We start from the raw sequence: 21,790 nt of genomic DNA, 5'->3' as shown, positions 1-21,790 counted from the left end.
CAAGCATGTACCATAAATACTTCAGGTTATTTATGTTGATGCCTTAACTCTCCCTCTACCTTAGAAATGCCACCTCCTCCAGGAAGTCTTGCTCCTCCATGCACTGAGCCTATGCCTTTGCTTATGTGTTTATTTATTAGTTTGTGTGATTGTCCTTCCAAGTAGACGGTGAGTCCCTAGAGACTATTTTATTAAACTTTTTATCTTCTATCAGAGTTCACTACACAGATACATAGCAACAGATATAGAATGAATATAATCCAAGAAGACAGAGATTCTGTTTCCCTTAAGAGGCATTTAGATTGCTAAATGAATACATTAAGTATCTACTATTTAAAGCACCCACCACATAGTATTGGCAGATTAAAAAGACTTGTGCAAATCTACTCTGAAAAGCAGGCATCTCTCTGACAAGAACAAAAGTAGACTAAATCAGAAATGTGCCCATAAGGCAATAGGACTAATTTTCACTTGTGATTTGTAAAATCAATCTCCTCATTTTACAGTCATACTTTGTAAATTAAGATGATTACCTAGATGTCTTACAGCAGTGCTTAGAGCTTTAATGAGTAAATCATATATATAAAGACAGATGAGTTATTTTGCTGAAAGTGATACTAGAAATAAAATGTGGCCTTCTGGAAGACATACTGTAAATAGGTAGTGCTGAACACATTAGAAAGCTCATTCTTAAAAAATAAAGAACATGAGAAAAAAATGTAGCATATGCCAGAAAATAGAAAAGAAAGCGTACAAATGACTGCCCAAAGTTAATGGTTGTGAACAGGACATGTCTAATATTAAAGTCTTTTATGCTAAAAGTATTTATGAAAGAGACTGAATGAATAGTTAAGAGTAGAATTCCCATGCATTGAAGACCTTTACTTCAAGCTTCTGGATTCTTCATTGAATAAAAATTAAATTTCTTATATTGTGGCAAAATTATGTTCTCATCTTCAAAAACTGACAATAAACTATTTAGAAATTCTCTTGTCCTAAAAATACTCCAACATTTAAATTTATCTAAATTGACATAAATGATAAAAATTAAAAAATGCTAAGAAGTCTCTAAAGGGTATATTGCTACACCAAATTACACCAATGTAATCCGTATGTTAAACAGTAATGAAAAAACTACATTCTTAACTTAGCTCTAACAGGAAATGTGGTTCAAAAATTCAAATTTCTAAATTCTTCATACCCCTTTGGAGAGTTTATAATCGTATAATTTTACTCCTGGGAAAATTTTTTAAAAATATCATATAAAATTAAAGTGTAACGTGCTATTATTTCATAATGTCATTTATCTGATCAATATTACTGCTAAACTAAGTATCGAAAGCTCAAGGTATAAGTATTACATATTTGATTTGATATTAACATATTGAGCACTATGTACACATATATGAAAAGAATCAATATAAAGATTTCATTGCTTAAAAATAGCACTCTAAGGCCAGGTGCAGTGGCTCACACCTGTAATCCCAGTTACTCGGGAAGTTGAGGCAGAAGAATTGCTTGAGCCCAGGAGTTTGAGGTTGCTGTGAGCTATGCTGACGCCATAGCACTGAAGCCTAAGTGACAGAGGGAGACTCTGTCTCCAAAAAAAAAAATTGCTAAATATTTATTTATTTACTTATTGCTAAATAAATATTTATTGCTAAATAAAATATTGCTAAAATCATCTTGCATGCATCATTCTCAGAGGAGAGTGAAGAGAAAAATTCTGTAATCACTAAAGAACTGGGGCTCTGCCTACATTCTTCTCCTGACTATGAATGGTGTGGGTACCACTCTAATGGTACAACCATTAGCTTTGTGATGCTTCATCATATTCAGGACAACTACATCTAATTATAGCCAAAGCGTTGAGGCCAAAATCCCAATTATGGCATCATAGAAAGCATTTTACTGGGTATTTTTCATACCTAGTCATTGATATTATCAGGTGTTAGTAAGTGGTAAGAAGTGAGAGCAATAGATTCTAGGGTATTAGTAATCATTTAAATTGCTGGTCCACATTGAATAGTGAAGACAATATAGATACTCTGATTATCCTACTGTGTGTTTTATTTTTATTTATTTATTTTTTGAAACAGAGTCTTACTTTGTTGCCCAGGCTAGAGTGAGTGCTGTGGCATCAGCTTAGCTCACAGCAACCTCAATCTCCTGGGCTCAAGGGATCCTCCTGCCTCAGTCTCCTGAGTAGCTGGGACTATAGGCATGCGCCACCATGCCTGGCTAATTTTTTGTATATATATTTTTAGTTGGTCAATTAATTTCTTTCTACTTTTGGTAGAGACAGGGTCTTGCTCCGGCTGGTTTCAAACTCGTGACCTTGAGCAATTGGTCTGCCTCAGCCTCCCAGAGTGCTAGGATTACAGGTGTGAGCCACCACACCCGGCCCCTACTGTGTGTTTTAAACAAGCAAGATAACACAAGATGATGTGACTTTGGAGGTTAAGGACACGTGCCTGTTCACTCAGTGTGCTAGTTGTACACAACGATTCATTATGTATTTATCATTCATCAGTGTTATCTAAAGCTTTTGCAAACTGGGCTATATTTTTAACCTAAATTAATTCTTAGGGTTATGGTTTTCATTAGTCTATAAGCATCTGTGTAAAAAAGGAAAATATAATATCCATGAGGAGGAAACTAGGCTGGACTATCTGGTATTTCTCCAGGGATGGATATTATATATAAATATATATGTATTCTTAAACATGCACATGCATACACACATACATGCACTTTTTTGTCTTTTTAAACTGTGTTAACTTTTATATGCCCACATGAAACCTTTCCTAATTTTGTGGCTTGTTCTTTGTGTCTCTTCAAACATTTTTCAGGGAATTTCCTAGAAGTTTTCCATTATCAGCTTGGCATTTTATTGTTTAGCTTGAAGTGGTTTCAGTATCTATAAGTTATTTCCAATATTTCAAAAATCCTCAGTAATTTCCTATATTTCATAAATTATCTCACTGGCAACTTGAAGATTCCCAATTTGAAGTTATCATACCTTTAGGAGTCCACAAAGTTGTAATGCTGATTTTTTTTTTTTTGTCAATAAAATAGCAATTTTATTGCCCATTATGTTTTAAAAATAATATTTAAGAAACTATAACAAATAGTCCCAACATCAGTCTCTGGGGAATTCTGTCCCTTTTACTGCTTCATTCAGAGAGGGATTCAGAAATATACAACTATGTAAATAAACACACCAGAAAATAATCTTTCATGGCCTGGAGTGCTATCCTCTCTCCTGCTTATTTGACTGAACACCTCCAAGCAAATTTGTTCATGTATAATGTTGCTAATAAATCTTTATTAGTTATACAAACAATTATAACTAGCCACAAAACCAAAGTCCTTGCAAAACAATTCCACAGCTTCATTAATTGACAAGATTCAGTAAAGCAAAGAGGTTTTTCTAGAATCTTGCTTGATATTTTTATTCCTACAACTGAAACTCAGATCCTCAGAGGCACACTTGTACTTTCAAGTGAAAAGTAGCATTACTGTAGTATCTCCAACCAATGTTAAAGGATGCATAATGCAAATTCAATGCAATGCATAATGGCTGTAAAACCTTCTTATCTAATATTTAAATAAATAACATAGTTTTGCCTGTCAAGGTCAGAAATCCCAACTGTAATACAAATGGACACATAACAAAAATAGCCCTGGGTGCTGGGTCAATGTGCTTTTATGGAAGGGGATTTCTCCTGACCACTAATGGCAACAGTAACTGTTTACTGCACTGTACACAGTCTCAGGGAGTTCCTAACATACTGTACTGGTGTCTGATACCAGGGACTCCTCCATGTTCAGTTGAGAAGTGGAAATTAATCTGTGTTCTCCAATAGGGTTTATATCCACACAACCTTGAAATGCAGCTATTCAGTCACTGGAATATGTTTTTTCCTAATTTTTCTTACAATGTCAGTTTTTAAATTTTTATTTCAAAAAAATGCAAAATAGAGTATAATTTCACATTGTTTATACAACATTCATGCAATGTGTTTAATGTATGAACTTATATAAACTGTCTTCATCATCTTTATCAACACTTGGCTATATATAACAGTGAATGAAATAAACTATATAAAATACTCAAACCATTAAATAGGTGTTTAGAACAACAAAATTTACAGAATTACTACTTAACACCATTTACTTCATATATTATATATTTCTCCAATGTCCCTTTTATGTATTTCAATTTTACATTTAAATCATTATAATTATTGTTAGAGTATATCATTGCTAGCAAGACTGCTTATAACTAAGAAGATGAATAAATATTATAGAAAATCAACTGGGTAAAAAAAGTGCTTTTTGATTCCTTTTTAATTAAATGTGTTTACTTTTCACTTAATATGAAGAGGTTTTCAAAAAGTAATTTGCTATTTATTTTATTTTTAATCTATTAACTGCGTAATATAGCTCACTTTGTTGCAACTCTGACATGCCTGTATGAAAGTATTTGGTACTAATTTAGGAACAATGGTAATTAATGATGAGGGAGAAGAAAAGAGAAAAGAAAGAAATCTTAATCTAGGGGGGAAACAAAGCAGAGGCTTTAAAAAGCTTTTAAAGAACAATCACCTACCAGTTCTACTCGTCCGAAACCTCCAACTCCAAGGGTATCAATGATGTTGAAATCAGACAGCTTCAGGTTGGCGAAGAAAGCAGCTTCAGCTTCATATCTGGATTTTTTGATGCGAAAAAATGGAAATTTCTTAGAGGTGCAAACACGAGTACCACGTACAACTGCACTGGAATGACATGACTGGGGAACAGGGTTTACCTGCTTAAATTCCATCTTGCTTTTAGAGTCTGTGCTTTCTCACACTCATAATTTTTTGGTCCCAGTTGTGCAGAATAACAGAAATTTGCACTTGTTTTTCAAAGTATTGTAGAAAAATACAAAGTACCCACTGCATGCCAGTCAAGTGACTGATAAATCCAGTTATCAAATCAAAGTTACATCTTGGTATTTTTCTACGCGTCTTCTTGTGAACACGGATTGTTTGAGTTGTTCTTTTTTGGTTTTGTTTTGGATGTTTTGGTTTTGCTTGGTTTTGTTTTTGCCGTTCAGATTTTGGGTTGCAGTTTCTCATTAGTTTCCCTTATCCTCGGGCTTGGCAGCGCCTCCTATAAATATTTATTAAAATCGGCAAGATCATGGAGGTCTCTGAAGCGAAATCACAGCCAGGTTTTTAAGAAAACAGATCCGAAAAGCTGAGGACTGATGTACAAATGTCTGAAATGGATGATTTCTGAAGCAAAGTCACATTCCTAAAAAGTGTCTTTCCTTCGTTTATGTTTACTCACTAACTCGGAGCCAAAACTCTCAGCTAGCAATCCCAGCGTCTTTATGACTGCAAGTTTCTTATATGAGTGGCGTGGAGAAGCATGGGCTACTGTTCCAAGAGTCTAACTATGCACACATGCAAATCTGACACATGCAAGTGGCCAAAATAAGCTTTTCCTGATGAGACAAGTGAATATGAGCTGCTTAAAATATCTCCTCGTGAAAGGCCTTACTATTTTTAGAAAGGGCAGGAAGGCATAAAGATGAAGATGATCTGCCCACTCACTGAAGTCAGGTCAGGGAGTAATTCAGCTGTCTTAAAAATAAAGTATTTGAATAGCTATGCATAACCCATGACCCTCAGCCCGGCAATACCTGATTCAGTACTATACTATAGATAGAAATGATGAATGCACTCGAGGTTATGATACTTACACAGCTTGTTTATGTCCATTTTTGAAAAGAATCAGTCACAGGAATGATTGACATTAAGCTGTGTAACATTGTAGCTATTCCATTATAATCAAACACAAAAATTTAGACTCTCTACTTAGGAGACATGGGAAACAGCTTTCTAAGTGAGATTTTAACATTCTTCAATTTAAAACTACAGTTCTAGTATTTTTAAAAAGTCAATTGTTGACAGACTCCTCAGAGGATACAAACAACATTGGTTTTCATTATTGGCTGATTATGTGAAATCAGCTCCCTCTAATAAACCTGATAAGCCTCTATAAACAAGGCTGTTAGTCAATCCTAATGGTATTTGTAGATTTCTGTCATGAGCTACACAATCGAGAGATCAACATAGTGATTCAGGAGATGGTTAACTAGAATGGAAGGAATGTAAACAGCAAATGTGCATTTCTAGCATTCCAACTGGCTCACTACTTTTGAAAAATTAAAACTGCATCCCATTGAAAGGGCAGTGGCAGAGCTGACTCCAACAGGTGCTTAAAAAAGGACATCTGTTGAAATTGGACCCTGTGACAGCTTGTATGTGGTCAAGCATATTCCGGCAGTCCAGATGATTAAATCCTTAAGAAGATTGTTATTGAATAATACTCTGTTTGCTGGATTTAGAAATCTTAGGTACAAAGAGGGTAAACTCTTTGAGAGTATTTTGATAACATCCTATATATTTAAAGTATGGTGCTATTACTTATAATCCTTGAAGACACCTCCAAAATTCTCATATTCGGGAATTGTGAAATTATGTTGGAAGTACACTTAAACAAGTGGAGTGATTCTCAGCCTTTGTTGTACATCAGAGCTACCTGAGCATCTTTTAAAAACACTTAATTTGAGCCTTCCTCACAGACCAAGTGAATCAGAAATTTCTGGAGGTAGTACCAAAACATCTGTATTTTTAAAGAGCTGCCAGGTGATTTTGATGCACAGTAAGAATTGAAAACTATAGTTCTAAGCCTTCTGAAAGCCTTAGGAAGTTCCAGAAATCACGCAAGAATTTTGAGGTGGATTTAAATGGGCCAGTGATGTAAGTAGCTGCCCAGTGATATGGAGGTGATACATTCTTGCAAGAGGGATTGTGCTTTTATACATTGATCTGGGATCCTGCCAAGTCTTAGAATTATAAGAATGAACAATAGTTCTATAATAGCTAACACAGCTTTAAAAAAAAGCAACTTTGCCAACAAAAGGCAGATACAGATTCCAAAAGTTATAAAGTATTTATTTATATTTGCATATCTACAGGAAAGACTTAAAGACCTCTTGACTTTGTTTATAGTTATTAGCTGGTTAATTACTGATGGCATTTTAACTAATGGGATGGACATATTAAATTTCATCTCCAATGGTGGCTGTTTTCTCTTTAATCATCAAAATCCACTTAAACATATATTTCCCCATATCCTAGAAGCACCAATTACAGTTAAATAAAATATTTCGTATGTCCTAATGAAAAGATACTTATGTGATCATACTTTGCTAATCTTTGCTAATTACTTTCCTAATATTACTAGGTGAATTTTTAAAATACTACCTAGTTGGGTGATTTTATCTTGTTATTGATAAGATACATTTTGAAGGGGTCTTTGGATAATTGTGTTCCTGATCCTCCATTCTGTTCCTGTTTTTTTAGGTCCTGATTCTTGGGGAAGTCAAATAATATAAGATGTAACCATAGCAGTTTCTCTTTTCTCATCAAGGAAATGTTGTTAGCTGCTTAATATTTTATATGCATCCATTTAGTTTTTTTTCTTTGCATTTATTTTTAGAGATAAGTTATATCTTCATTGCAGACTCTGTTCATTTTCCTTTTATGAATTAATAATTTTTTTAAACAAAAAAGTCACCGCATGGCAGACCTTTAAAAAGAGGCTAAGCTATGGATGATTTAACTTCTTCATGTATTTAATTGTTTCTTGCTCATAGCTGAGAGGGATATTTTCATTTTTTTCCCTTTACTTTGGGATTATTTGAAGAGAATTTGAATCCATTAATTTTGTCCTATTTTCTTTACAGTTGATAAACATTTGAGTGGGGCAAAGTAAATGGTTAAGTAGATGTCGTTCTATTAAACAACCTTCTTGTGCCTGAGGACATAAATGTGCAACCCAAGTTCCTAACTAACTTACTACCATAGGGTGCTAGGTCCAAGGAATTAGCCTCAGCTTCACGCAATTCCAAACTCCATCTGTGCCACAGTGTTTATGGGAGGACAGTTGTCAAAGGCTAACGGAAATATATTTTAGTAAGAAATACAGGTCCTGATGTCTGGTTGCTTAAAGTATTAAAAAAGTATAAAATGTATTCTCCAACAGTCCTTAATTTGGTTTGAGACAATGATTTTTGTTAAAAAAAATTATGGTTATTATTATTGCTATTTTAGTATAGGGTAAAAGCTATGGATCCTCTTTCCTAAAAGTGCAAATTCTGACATCTTGTTGTCCTTATATCTATAGGAAGCTTACACAGCCCTAAAATAGGTTAACAACACACAAATGACTATACAAGAGAATACATGTGTTCGGTGAAGAAGGCAGAGATAATATATCATTTCTCAAACAGACCTGATAATAAGATTCATCTGGGCTCTGGTGATTAGAAACTGCAGGCAATCACTAATCCCTATGGGGTACTCTTTAAACCATGAAATATTGAGCTTTTATTTTAAGAACTTCTAAAGAGTAACAAAGTTGCCTTGATTTTCACCTCCTCTTTTCATTTTTGCTTATATACCAAAGGAAGTTCCAAAAGCAATGAAAATGTAAAGCTGCAGGTATAAAGTAGATGAGACCAGGACATCTGTGCATAGTCTAGGAACAGAAGAATGATACTGGAATAACCTCAGTCTCTTCCTTCCTCCCCAACCCCACCTCTCTCTTTCTAAAACCACATATTTGCACAGTATTACATTCACATTTCTTTAGGAAGTAGATAAAAACCATTTAGTTTTTATATTTCCATCTTTTCCAATATTACCAACCTCCACAAAACCCAAGGATTAGGAATCAAGTATCCTTTATTATTCACCACCATTGTTTTTCTATTATTAACGTAATACTCAAGAATCAATTTTTTCATTTCAAATTAACAGAATTTGAATGCTATACCTTATTACTGATCATTATTATTTAAGAAGTGAACATCTTTCCCTTTGTATTAGAAATCAAATATGATGATCAGCCCAGGACAAAACTTATGAAACATAATTTTTTCTTCACCATGACATTGCAATAGCAGAAATAGCTCAGCGTTAATTTTACAAAGCAGACATTATTATGTGCACTTTTAAAGTAAAGGCCAAGTGCGAAAGGTACATAATTCCAGATGAGTAATTAAGAGCCAATAGAAGAAAAGGCGAGTGTGGCCCTATTTGCTTTAACCCAGCTCATCTGTAATCCAAACTAGTTACAGCAGTCAACTGATAAGAGTCCTTAAGCATTACATCTTGATTTGCATGTGGATTAGTAGATGTTAGCACCTTACTTAACATCATCTAATCCACATGCAAATCAGTTATCATGGTATTGTCTGGACTCATTTGCTCTTGGGTGTACTTTTATTCACCATTGAATTTAGGTTTATCAATTCTTGGGGAAATCCATAAATATAAAATGTTTGATAAGCACATGTGGACTCTCATCTATGACTGAGTTTATTTCTTTTGTCATAACTATAGTAGGTAAGTGAGATTCAATTGGAACATTTAAAAAAATTTTTTTAAATTATTTTATTTTATTTTTTTATTTTTGAGACAGAGTCTCACTCTGTTGCCCTGGCTAGAGTGCTGTGGCATCAGCCTAGCTCACAGCAACCTCAAACTCCTGTACTCAAGCAATCCTTCTGCCTCAGCCTCTCATGTAGCTGGGACTACAGGCATGTGCCACCATGCCTGCCTAATTTTTTCTATATATTTTTAGTTGTCCAATTAATTTCTTTATATTTTTAGTAGAGATGGGATTTTGCTCTTGCTCAGGCTGGTTTTGAACTCCTGACCTTGAGCAATCCTCCTTCCTTGGCCCCTCAGAGTGTTAGGATTACAGGTGTGAGCCACCGTGCCTGGCCTTCAATTGGACCATTAATGTCTACTCTTAACTTAAAAAATGATACAAGAGAGCATCTTGGCACATAGACAAAAGTTCATGGACTCACGGTCCTGGTTTTGCCAAAGACTTTTGTCTTTTCAAGTCCTGATTTCTTCAATATCTTGACCTTTCTAGGGGTATTGACAAATACACTTAATGTAAGTAAGTATAAATTTGGTGACAACTCAAGTCAGAATCCCAGCTTACTTTAATATTCAGGAAAATGTCTAGAAATCCTCTTTCACCTTGTATGTGATCAAAGAGCACAGCAATCTATAAATAAATGTCTACAGAAATAGTTAAAAATGGGGTAAGAATGTTCAGAAAGTACACCCTAAGCACAAAATATGCAGACCTGGTCTATAATAAATCTAAGATATAATAATGGCCATGTAACTGAATGAACACTTAATTTGGTACACAGGATTTTATGCAATAATCGTTCTTGATTTAATAAAGCTTGGTGTATTGACTAATTTGTAGGTCTGGCAAAGTAAATGAAAAATCAGCCAGAAAAATAACTATATAGAGTTAAAGTAGCATTGGAAATTGGACCAACGCTTATTTGCATATTTAATACAGATGTGATTTGGGATTAAACTACAGGGACTATTGCTTCTTTGTATTACTTTAACTTTGTGTATCTGAAAAGTGTTAGGAGGCATGTAATTATTCCCTTAATTCTCAAATGTTTCAAATTAAATAAGCTTAGTCACTAAAATAAAAATGGATAATATCTATAATCAAGTCACCAATCATCTCTTATCATTAATAATTTAATTGCTGTATAACAGTCTTATTGACAACTAAACTTTGCAAGCAGAATCATTGGAAAATAGACATTATTTCCTGTTGAATCATGTTTTTCAAATAAAAGTCTTTTCATAAAAGTCCCTATTACTATAAAATTTTTAAAAATCTTTTTAAATATAAGAAACCCTATTTCTAAAATTCTACATAAAAAGAGACCATTTCTAATGTATTTTATTGTACAGCATATAGGTATAGTCACCATTCTTTTAGCAGTGCAGGAAATACCTTGAAAAAATAAAAGTTTAGAAGTAACTTAATACATCCAAAGTATTTCATTATGTCAATTTCCCCTGGAAAGTATAATCTCTTCTTCAGGGAATTTGAGATAACATTAGTTTGCTTCTTCTATTTCCAAAATTGTAGTTTTCAGGAACACAAACTTTTTTTTTTTAAACACTCTAGTCATGAAATAGTTCTACTTATTTTTCAAAAACATTCCCTGGAGGAGATATAGCCAACAGGAATACACAGAAAAATTGCATTTCATGTATCTACCGCATAATAAGAATGATAGTAATGCAAATATTTTGCATTTAGAAAGCATCTTTCTTCTAAGGATTTAAAAATCTGTCTTAGTTATCCTTACCGATTGTCTGTGAAAATGAGATAACAAATATTTTTACTTCTATTTTGCAACTGTGTAAACTAGTTGTTGATAAGTGAATGGTTTCAGTAATTAAACACCAGAAGAATTAGGACTACAAACCTATTCTGTATTTCACAGCATAGCATATTCACACTTATTCCAAACAAATAAATCTCCTTTAAACAAGATAGTGGAGAATCACACAATTTTAGAAATGTTTTTATCTCAGAATCATAAAATACTTAAAAAGTTCAAAATTTGGATCAACACCACTGGAGCTCATCCAGTCCAACCTCCGCATTTTTAAAAATAAAGGAATTAAGTCTAGAGATGGTAAGGTCACACGAAAACCCAGGCACAAGGAACCGGCATTCTGATTTATAGTCTGTAATGGTTTTACTATCTGATTCTATCTCTACAGTTTTTATAATGTTCTGATATTTGAGAAACAAAGGAAGATGTAAAAGCAGTAAAATATATTTGAGTAGTATGCTCTTTTACTACAGATTTCAATCAAGAACAATTTTGGCATCCTTGTAGCTAAGCACTACGTGTTCTTGCCTGTCATGTGGTTTGTGTGTTTGTGTGCTCTAGTTAAGTAAAATGGCCCAAAATGAAAGTACATTTGTGCTTAAAAGATATGTTGTAAAAATTTAATTATCAGGTGAGGATATGCTATCCACTGTCATTGTGTTAACCATTATGCATTTTTATTTATTCAACTTTCAAATAATTTCTACACAGTTTGAGGGGATTTTTTTTCTAAAACAAGGGCATAAGTTAAATATACATTGCCATGAAAAAGAATTAGCAATAAATGAATTAAAGATTTCCCCCCTCTTAGTGTTTATTACTTTAATAGAATTACTGGCCATAATAGAAAATACATTTATTGAGTTATCTAGTGATGATTTTTTGCTTGAAGATTTTTTTTAATATACTCGAATATGTGTATTCAAACACAAAAGCATTCAATTCTCATCTCTACTTATGCCAGAATAGATGTGTCCTTCATAAAAATGAATAGCCATTAGAAGCTAGTGGTCTGTGGAAGTTCTCTCTCAACTCAGTACAGAGTACTTTCTTCCTTCTCCTTCATCCCCATTGCTCAGAACCTCAGTCCTGTGTCATTTGCTTTTTATTGTAGACCGAGATGGTCCTGGTGACTATTAAGGCATGGCTTCTCAAGACCAGGGAGATAAGGCTTAAGAAGAAAGAATACAGGTGACAATGATTCCTCCTGTTTTCACTGTTCCAACAACTCAGGCCTGTCAGGGAACATCCCTCATTCTCATCTCACTGCCTCATACCACCCCAGAAAAAATATCTCTTACTGAAGAGCTCTCATTGCAATTTCTATGAGGACTCCTTTGCCATAGTGTACATTTCCAAAGAAGGGATGGGGAAAGACAGCCTGAGTTTCACTCTCAAATATAAAAATCCCTTTTATACTCAAAGACTAATGAAAAGTCTTTGCTTTTTTCTTATAATTTCACTTTTTAATATGGAAGTTGAAAATTTTGAAAAAATATGGGAAGATTTAATCCTAATTAAATTTCAAAATTAATCTTAATCATAATCTTATTCAAAGGGATCAGTCAGAAGATTGAATTGGGAACAGAAGGGAATAGGCAGGATTCAAACACTAGAGGTCAGCTTTTATTTCTGGAATCAGAATGTTCTCTTTATGAAAATCGAGGCTGCATCCTTTCTCTATGATTACTAGAAGTAACCTTCTGAATTGAAAATCTGTGAAGGATTCTGCATGAACTTCATGGACAAGAGGCTTAGGGATGTGATCACGCTTACAGTGGGCCAAAGAATGAAAAGAACAGTAGAATGTAATGTGTGGTAAGAAGAAAATGAGAAGACTACAAGTCATCCTCCCTGGCTTCTAAGAATATAACAAAGGAAGTAATCAGGAAGTTGATCCAGGACCAACATGAGCAAGACATTTCCTTTTCTGCAAAATGAGTTTGCACTAGACATGTCCATGAAGCTCACTTGCAGCTTAATAATTCTGGGATTTCAAGTGCCCTGAGCGATGTACGCTTTGCAGAAAGCACTGGTGCCCACAGCTTCTCTTTTTCCTTTTCTGTAGGCCTCTTCTCCAATCCCAGACCTCTGAAATTTCTGCTTCAGGAAAATACTACCAGAGGCTTTCATTTCAGGGAATCTTGCTTTTGGCTCCTGGTATGCAAAGGAGGCAGGCAGGAGACCAGATTCAAGGGCCAGAACACTAGCTGAAGAAGATATGTCTTGGATGTTCAGAATACAACTATAGTAGACCAGAGGTTCCCTCCCATCCCAGGATTCATATCAGAGTTATGGGCTGAGTTTAAAAACAGACTTGATAAAACTTTGAGACTTGGGACTAGGCATTAGTATTTTAAAATGAGATTCATAAATAAGTCTATACAGCTGTTAATTACTAATGTTAATGATTATATGTAAGTTTTAAAGAACTATTAGTGTTAATTTGACATGTATGTGACAGACACTTATTATTAATGCATAGTATACAAACACCACAGGAAAATGTGTCCAAGCTTCAATTGATTGCTCTCAAAAGACCTTTCAGAACACCATACATTCTTGAAATGGGGAAAGCCTATATATCTTTCTTAGTATAGAAAATGCTAAGTAGAAAAGAAGAAAATGAAGCAAAATTTTTGCCATGTCAAGTTGTTTAGAAGTAGTTACTAAGTCCCAGGAGACATCCCACATTTGTTACCAAGTAATTGCCATTGGATGAGAAATTTGGCAATAATTTGGCTGCCAGTAAAACTGAATGTTGCATCAATAACAATTTTTAAAAACTTGAATGATAAAGCAATCTATAGGGGTTTTTTTGTATTTTTAAACTAATGTCTATACTTTATTCAGATACCCTTGGTTTTTATCTATTGTCCTTTTTATGGTCCAGGATCTCATATCATATTTATTTGTTGTATCTCCTTAGGTCCCCCTTGTTTGTGACAGTTTCTCACACTTTCTGTGTTTTTGAAGACCTTGATAGTTCTGAGGAGTACATGTCAGATGTTTTGTAGAATGTCCCTCAACTGGGGTTAGTTTGATGTTTTTCTCACGATTAGACTAAAATTACAAGTTTTTTGGGAGGAAGAAGACCTCAGAGGTGAGGTGCCATTTTCATCATATCAAGAGACATGCTGTTGATAGGACTTATCACTGACGATGTGAACTCTGATCATGTGCTGAGATAATTATTCTATAGTTTTTAATACAGTATATACTTATAGGAACCAATGAGTACAAAAGGAGCTTTATTAAAATGTGCTCTTCTCCATAATTTTTACCTTGAAAAGGTGTCCCCATCAAATATAGATAACTCTATAAAGGCATTACACATTTCCACACTGCTGAGGTATCTGTACACTCATTCAAAAGGGTCACAATAAAATACACCGGTCAGGACTTGAACAGATGACAACGATATTAGAAATTGGTGCCTTTCAATACATTTTCACACAAATCACAGGTGTGAAAATATGAAGAGATGATAGTGAAGGGGGAAGAACTCAATACCTCAAATGGCAGTTGCTTTTCTTTTCTACATGTGTACAAAATTAATTCAAAAATTGTTTATCTGAGCACATTAGTCACTTGTCATGGAAGTTTAGAATAAATTTGTGATCAAATTTAACTTTAGCTGTACTATTGGTTCAAATGAATACTGCTATCACACTTAAACCATCTTTCACTTACTGCTTCATAAAGTTCCTGGCTCTACACTTGTATATGTCTAATTGAATAGCACAAAATAATTTTCTCCCATTTTTTTATGATTTGTAAAGGAAAGGATGAAATGAAGGAAATTAGAAGGGGGCCTTCGGAGCTGTACTAATTATTCTTTTTTTTTTTTTTTCTTTTTTTTTGAGACAGAGTCTCACTTTGTTGTCCAGGCTAGAGTGAGTGCCGTGGCGTCAGCCTAGCTCACAGCAACCTCAAACTCCTGGGCTCAAGCGATCCTACTGCCTCAGCCTCCTGAGTAGCTGGGACTACAGGCATGTGCCACCATGCCCGGCTAATTTTTTATATATATATCAGTTGGCCAATTAATTTCTTTCTATTTATAGTAGAGATGGGGTCTTGCTCTTGCTCAGGCTGGTTTTGAACTCATGAGCTTGAGCAATCCGCCCGCCTTGGCCCCCCCAGAGAGCTAGGATTACAGGCGTGAGCCACCGCGCCCGGCCTGTACTAATTATTCTTTATGTCACTGAACAACTAGCGAATGCTTTTTTCATATTTGGCTTCTTTTTCCCCTCACAGTTTCCAGAGATACAGTCGAACTTTTGACTATACCCTATTCTTACTTCATTGTTTTCAATTCCATTTTCCTCAAGCAAGTTACTAAACTTTCTTTCAGGATTTAACAGCTACTGAATTCACATGCCCTAGGTGGATTAATTTGGTTTTGTAAGGTCTTTTCACAATAGAACAAGCTATGTAATGTGAGAAGAATATCTCCTTGACTTGTTGCCTTTCTTTACCAGGTTTAACACTTGGAATGTTGGATGTCCACTTACTGTTTTCAAAGAACAGACAGTATCTGATTGGATTTCCAGTCTGATTTATCCTCATGTAATTCTGCAGACATAACAGAACTGCAGATGCACAAAGGACAGAAAACCTTTTTTTCTGCTCCATGAGAACAGGAAATTACTGAACTGGAGGTGGAAAGTTTAGAACCTTGTTCTGTATATTGGCACCTGTAAGCAGGTGTCTATTGATGTAAGCTAGAAGGAAATGAAGGGACTACAGAGAGGGTTGGTCTCTCCTGAATGGAAGAAGAGGTAGCCACAGTTTCTTAATTTCTGTAATACTTGTGATATTTGGCCAGACACGGGAGAAATAGAATATGAACCTCAATATAAATATATATTAATATATAAAATATGGGTCAAATTATTTAAAATTGAGGAAATTTATTTTTAGCAGCAATTACTTTGTTTTTACTAAACTACAAAGGATATTTCAGTAGTAAAGAAATTACATGATAGCATATACTATTAGCACAAAGACACCACTTAAGATACATAAGAGGAAATACATAATATATATATGTATATATATGTGTGTATATATATATATATGTATATATTGTTTGTGGAGTTTTGTCTTATATAAAGCAGATACATTGACATTTTTGGTGCCAAATACTTCTATTGCTATATTGATAATTATTTCAGAAATAAGATTGCTATAGGCCTTTCTTTGTAAAGTCTAAATAATCAAAGTACTAACACAGAAAACAAAATGACCCTGATATAACTGAGTTATTTAGCTTGCACAAAGTTGACTTCTTTTATTTTTTCCCTAAATTTTGTTCTAGCCTACATGTAGAGCTAGACAAGGCTCAAATCTATGCTTCCCAGTAAGAGAAAAAAAAATTGAAACAGTTTCATAAACATGATTGTTAATTTCTAGAGTGTTACTGATTGGAAAGCAAAGATGTAATATGTATGTTTAGAAAATATATATATAGAGAAAATAGAGTTCTATTACTCTCTATTCCTAAATACAACAGTTTAGAGTACTTCTTTGTTTAGAGATATGACCTTTCTTAGGTGATATAACAAATGAAATTTGTTATCTAGCCTAAAGTGGATTAAGAGTCTGCCAATAAGCAAAATACTCTTCAACCATTAGTCTAAGCCTTAAGTATTAGGGAAACTAAGGTTTGTGGGATACTTTCTAGATCCAGGGTATCTGAAACATTTATTAAATATAAATATTCCTTTAATAGCAACACCCCAATTACCTAACACCATCAAGCACACTGTTCAGATTATTAAAGTTTATCCCTTATAATAACCATATAAACTTCTCTCACTCCATTTAAGAAAAAACAAATTGGAGAATCAACATTTCTAGAACAGATTATCTTCTTCCAACCAATTAAAACATAAGTTATCGAACATAGTAGAACATTCAAAGGCAGATGCATGGTCATCAGTTTGAATAATCAATCACAGTGCTATTGCCTCTATTTGAGATGACCCCAATAACACTTCTATAATGTGTGTTATTAGCTGGTCAGGTTTTAAGCATTATCTTTTGATAGAGTCAGGGAACCTGTCTTACCTCCCATATATGACCAAGATATACTTATTTGCTATAAGCTATAAAATCCAACAGCCAAATTTGTTAGGATTGGCCCTACAATACATTCTTGCAAGCAATGAATACTCAAGGAGGCAGTAAAAATGATTAAAGTATAACCTCTGGGGCTAGTCTGCTTTGGACAGATCCTAGCTTCATTATTCACTGGCTACAGAGCCTGAATAAGCTACTTAATCCATCTGTTCTCAGTTTTCTTCAACTGTTTAATAATAAGAAATATAAGCCAACTTCCTTGGGTTGTGATAGAGATTAAATGAGATAATACATGCAAAATAAAAGTATAAGTAATCACTAATAATAATACTACTAAAAGGTAATTGTTACCATTCATGGAGTTTTTACTGTGTGTCACCTACTGTTTGTTAGTCATTCCTTGTAACTACTAATTGCCTGATTTTTCTGTCCGTGAATTTTTGGCTGACCTAAGTTTACCCCTACACACATACACCCCCGATGGCTAGGATCTGGGTAGTATAGTTGTTTGGTGAGCAACCTAGAGATAAAAGGGGTGTTACTGTATAGAGATAAAATTAATTTAGGCACATAGAAATATCCAAGCATGCCATAATGTTGGGGTTTGTTCCATTCCCTAATATTCTATTCCTTTATGCAAAATGTTCTAATTGTTAGTTTCTGATGCTCCCAGTAGACTTTGTTAACTCTTTGTACTGCTGCCCTATATAACTATTTATGCTATGTTTTCACACTTAATTTTTGAACCATCTCATATCTTATATCTATCAATGTATAATCAGGTACTATCAAATGAATGGATCAAACTGAAAATGACAGATATGTGATGAATGAAGTCCATTTAAGACCATCTATTAAAAGAAGGGCAGGTGAGGGCCTCCTTTTAGAAATTTAAATTTAATTATACTTTTCACAACTCTATCGTACTCTCAGGGAATATGGAAGTTATGAGCCATAATATGGATGAAAGAAAAGCATAAAGTTCTCATGTTGCTTCAAGCATGTGATCCTTACCTTCAACTATTCCCTGAGCTTGTGGGATACAGACGATACATCAAAATGCTCTTAGCCACAGTTGGGCAATAGATACAGAGTCAGGCAATAACCACCGCAATCCCAGAGGCTGGAAATGCCTGCAACAGATTCTCAAGAGGCATTCACAGAAAGTCTGAGGGTGTCCCCTCTGAGGATGAGTCTTTGCCAAAATCTGAGTTGCCAAGGAGTCACTCAGTGACCCAATCCTCTAAATAGACCCCTCTCCCATTCTCCTAGGGCCTATTCAGTATGACTCATTTCCTTATAGTCACCTTGAGACTGGTTCATTGGCAAACAGGGCAAAGACCTGGCCAAGTTCCAGAGGCACAAAGGATCTTATTGGTTTCTTCAGTAACATGCAGGTGAAGGCTACGGATGCCTCATGACCAGAAATTTATAAGTGTACCTTTTAGAAAGGGAAGGATAAACTCAGGTCTTCTGCTTTCTTGCCATTGGCAAATAATTAAAAAAAACTCCACTGATAAAAGGTCTTACAAGGCTTTATAATGTTTTTACCTCCTAAGTCATGTTTATTAGGGGAACAGTCCCAAGGGTTTTTATGATAGAATAAATTAAAAAAGAAAAGAGAGAAAATTCTTTCTTCATCATTTTTACTGGCAATTGACAACAGAAGAAAAGTAGTACACAAGAGATCTACTTTTTAAGGCTCTATCAATCATATTTGCAACATTCCATCATATTCCATGAGTTTATTAGCTATGCTGTTAAAATACAACACAATTAACATCACATGGGGATGTTCTATGTCAGTGGAAAAAAATACTCATAAAAAGGCTAAAGTTTTTGAGATGAAAGTGACATGATAAGTGTTTGGAATCCACATAGTGCAGATGTTTCATTGCTCTGTATTCTAGCAAATATTATCAGCTGCCCACTTCCACCAGTGACGCTGACCTGAAGAGCCTGGTCTGTGTTGCACAGATTCTGACTTGGGTCTGCAGTACTCGAGGCGTGGACATACAAGAATAATCTAAAACACCAGGAAGAGCATCTGTACTGTGCGTATGATGCTATAATTATCTTTCCATGTCCATCTGCCCCACTAAAATTGAGCACCTACTTATGTGCCTAGAACTGTACCATGCCCTTTCATATAATTTCATTAGTAAAGAGGGATAGATGTTTGCTTGGGTATGCCTGAAACAGGAAACATATAGGGGAGCAGTAAGAACCACTGTAAAAGAACCTATTATACAGGCCTCTCGTTCTCAGGTTGAATTTCATCATTTTTGGAAAAATGTTTACCCAGCTGGGACAAATGAGAAAAAAAGCAGGGCTTTTGAGTCAAAGGATTTTCCCTAAGGGTTTAAGAACTAGAACTGCTTCTCCTTTAGTTCAGGTCCCCTCCTTCCAGACCAGATTCCGAGATCAACAATGCAGTGGCTTACATCCCTGGTTTAGCTGCTACCTCTTTGTTTCACATCTTTTACTTTCTATTGAAAATCCAAATCAGAATTAAAACAAGAATTATTTTTGGATCTTAAACAAAATTAATGAAAATGAGACTGTAATGATTATGGCAGTGATGCAATTGAGAGCTACAGCTGCACAGACAATTGCATTACAAAAGAAAGGTTTTATTTTTATTCGGGAAAATGTCACCAGGGTTATGACTTCTCTTTAACCTACCCGCATTTGAACTTCAAATTTACTTGCCTTTAAAGAATTCCAAATCACGAGAAATTGTATACCACCTGTTTTAGATTTTCTAACAGAAAGTGAACATAGAGTTTTGCAGCTAAAACAGACATTAAAGCTATGGCATCGCTAACTTCCTCTGGAAGGGGAAGGAGATCTGAAATTAGAAACATAAAGTTAAGAAGTAACATGGAAATTATCATTGCTTCATTGCTTACAAAACAATTTCTTACTCATTACCATAGAAAAACAATAATAATATAACTGGGCACATGTTCAGTGCTACTTCACCCAGAAGTGGAAAATGAAAACTGTGTTACACCATCAACCTGCCATTGCAGCACTACAGTTTTTATGCTGCTTATAGAAGATATTTCTATAGTTCATGTCTTTAAATTTTACTAAATGCACTGGGTTCCTCCTTGTGCAATCTATATCTCATTTCTCAATGGAATATACAATCATCCCTCACTGTTCATGGGGGATTGGTTCCAGGACCCTCTTGGATACCAAAATTCACAGATGCTCAAAAGTCCTTGATATAAAACAGTGTAGTTTTTGCATATAACGTACATGCATCCTCCTGTATAAGTTAAATCATCTCTAAATTACTTATAATACCTAATACTCTCTAAATGCTTTATTTATAATGTAAATAGTTGTTATACTGTATTGTTTAGGGAATAATGATGAGCAAAATCTGTACATGTTCAGTACAGACACAATTTTTTTCAAATATTTTTGATCTGTGATTGGTTGAATCCATGGATGCAGAGCCCATGAACAGAGAGGGCCAACTATATTTTATTCTCTGTAATAAAATAGCATGTTGTGAACTGCAGTACCTCAAGAGAAAAATGATCATAGATGTTACCACTAAGTATTCATTAGATAAGCAATGTTTCCTTATCTGTTTTACTTGTGAGATGGAACCTAACAAATGATGTGATGAGCGCTTGGAAGTCATGTTGCTTTCATATACTATCTTCCTTTGATTATGATAATTCATTAATTTTTAAAAAACACCTCAATTCTGTTGAACTACTTCAAAGAACCAGATGTTAAAATTCTCCAATTACACTTTTATTCTATTAATTAACATGTGTCTTTGACAGAATATGAGATCTCTTGCAATTTAAGATTTTTGTTTTACTTCTAAGTATTAAGGGAGTACAAATGTTTTGGTTACATGTATGCTTTTGTAATGCTTGAGTCAGGGCTATAAGTGTGCTGGATTTAGTATTTGCCTATTTCACTATGATATTAGATGAAATCTACTGATATTTAATAACTTCTATACATTTTCATGGAAATTCAAAATAAGCCTTAAGTTCAATCAGTGATTATGACTACCATGTTGACCTTAATTCATAAAAGTTTTAAATCTTTTTTTCCCCCATGGATTTTGACTTGTACCTATATGATGTACACAAGATGCCCGGTAGTCCTGAGGAATGTAAAGATTTTTTTTCTATTCTGGAGTCTCTGTGAAGTGAAAATGAGGCTCACTGGGCATCCTGTGTTCAGGAGCTCACCTATCTCTGCAAATCACTCAAACCCCTGAGGATGCTTGGGGCAGGTGTGAACCATTCCATGTCTAGTTATGACACATATTTTTTTAGCTATTATTTTTTCAGCGTGGAAATAAGATTTTATTATACTTAAAACAACAAAGTACATTTTCAATGTTGGCAAGACATCACCTTT

At 34.5% G+C, this 21,790-nt stretch overlaps 1 protein-coding gene across 3 annotated transcripts in view; it reads right to left on the bottom strand.

Moving 5' to 3' along the window:
- Positions 1-21,790, bottom strand: part of PRKG1 (protein kinase cGMP-dependent 1) — a 1,210,052-nt gene that overhangs the window by 38,033 nt on the left and 1,150,229 nt on the right. For 2 of the 3 annotated variants that reach the window (XM_012762921.3, XM_012762920.2), the window contains exon 10: positions 4,616-4,712. In XM_012762921.3, coding sequence (XP_012618375.1) covers positions 4,616-4,712 — 97 coding nt within the window. Of the gene's footprint in view, positions 1-4,615; positions 4,713-4,813; positions 4,902-21,790 lie in introns of those variants that run through there. The other variant, XM_012762923.3, reaches the window with a different exon arrangement.

Source organism: Microcebus murinus, chromosome 14 (genome assembly GCF_040939455.1).
Source record: "Microcebus murinus isolate Inina chromosome 14, M.murinus_Inina_mat1.0, whole genome shotgun sequence".
Lineage (NCBI taxonomy): Eukaryota > Metazoa > Chordata > Mammalia > Primates > Cheirogaleidae > Microcebus > Microcebus murinus.
The sequence above is the reverse complement of the archived record's forward strand: the minus strand, read 5'-3'. Positions and strand labels throughout refer to the sequence as shown.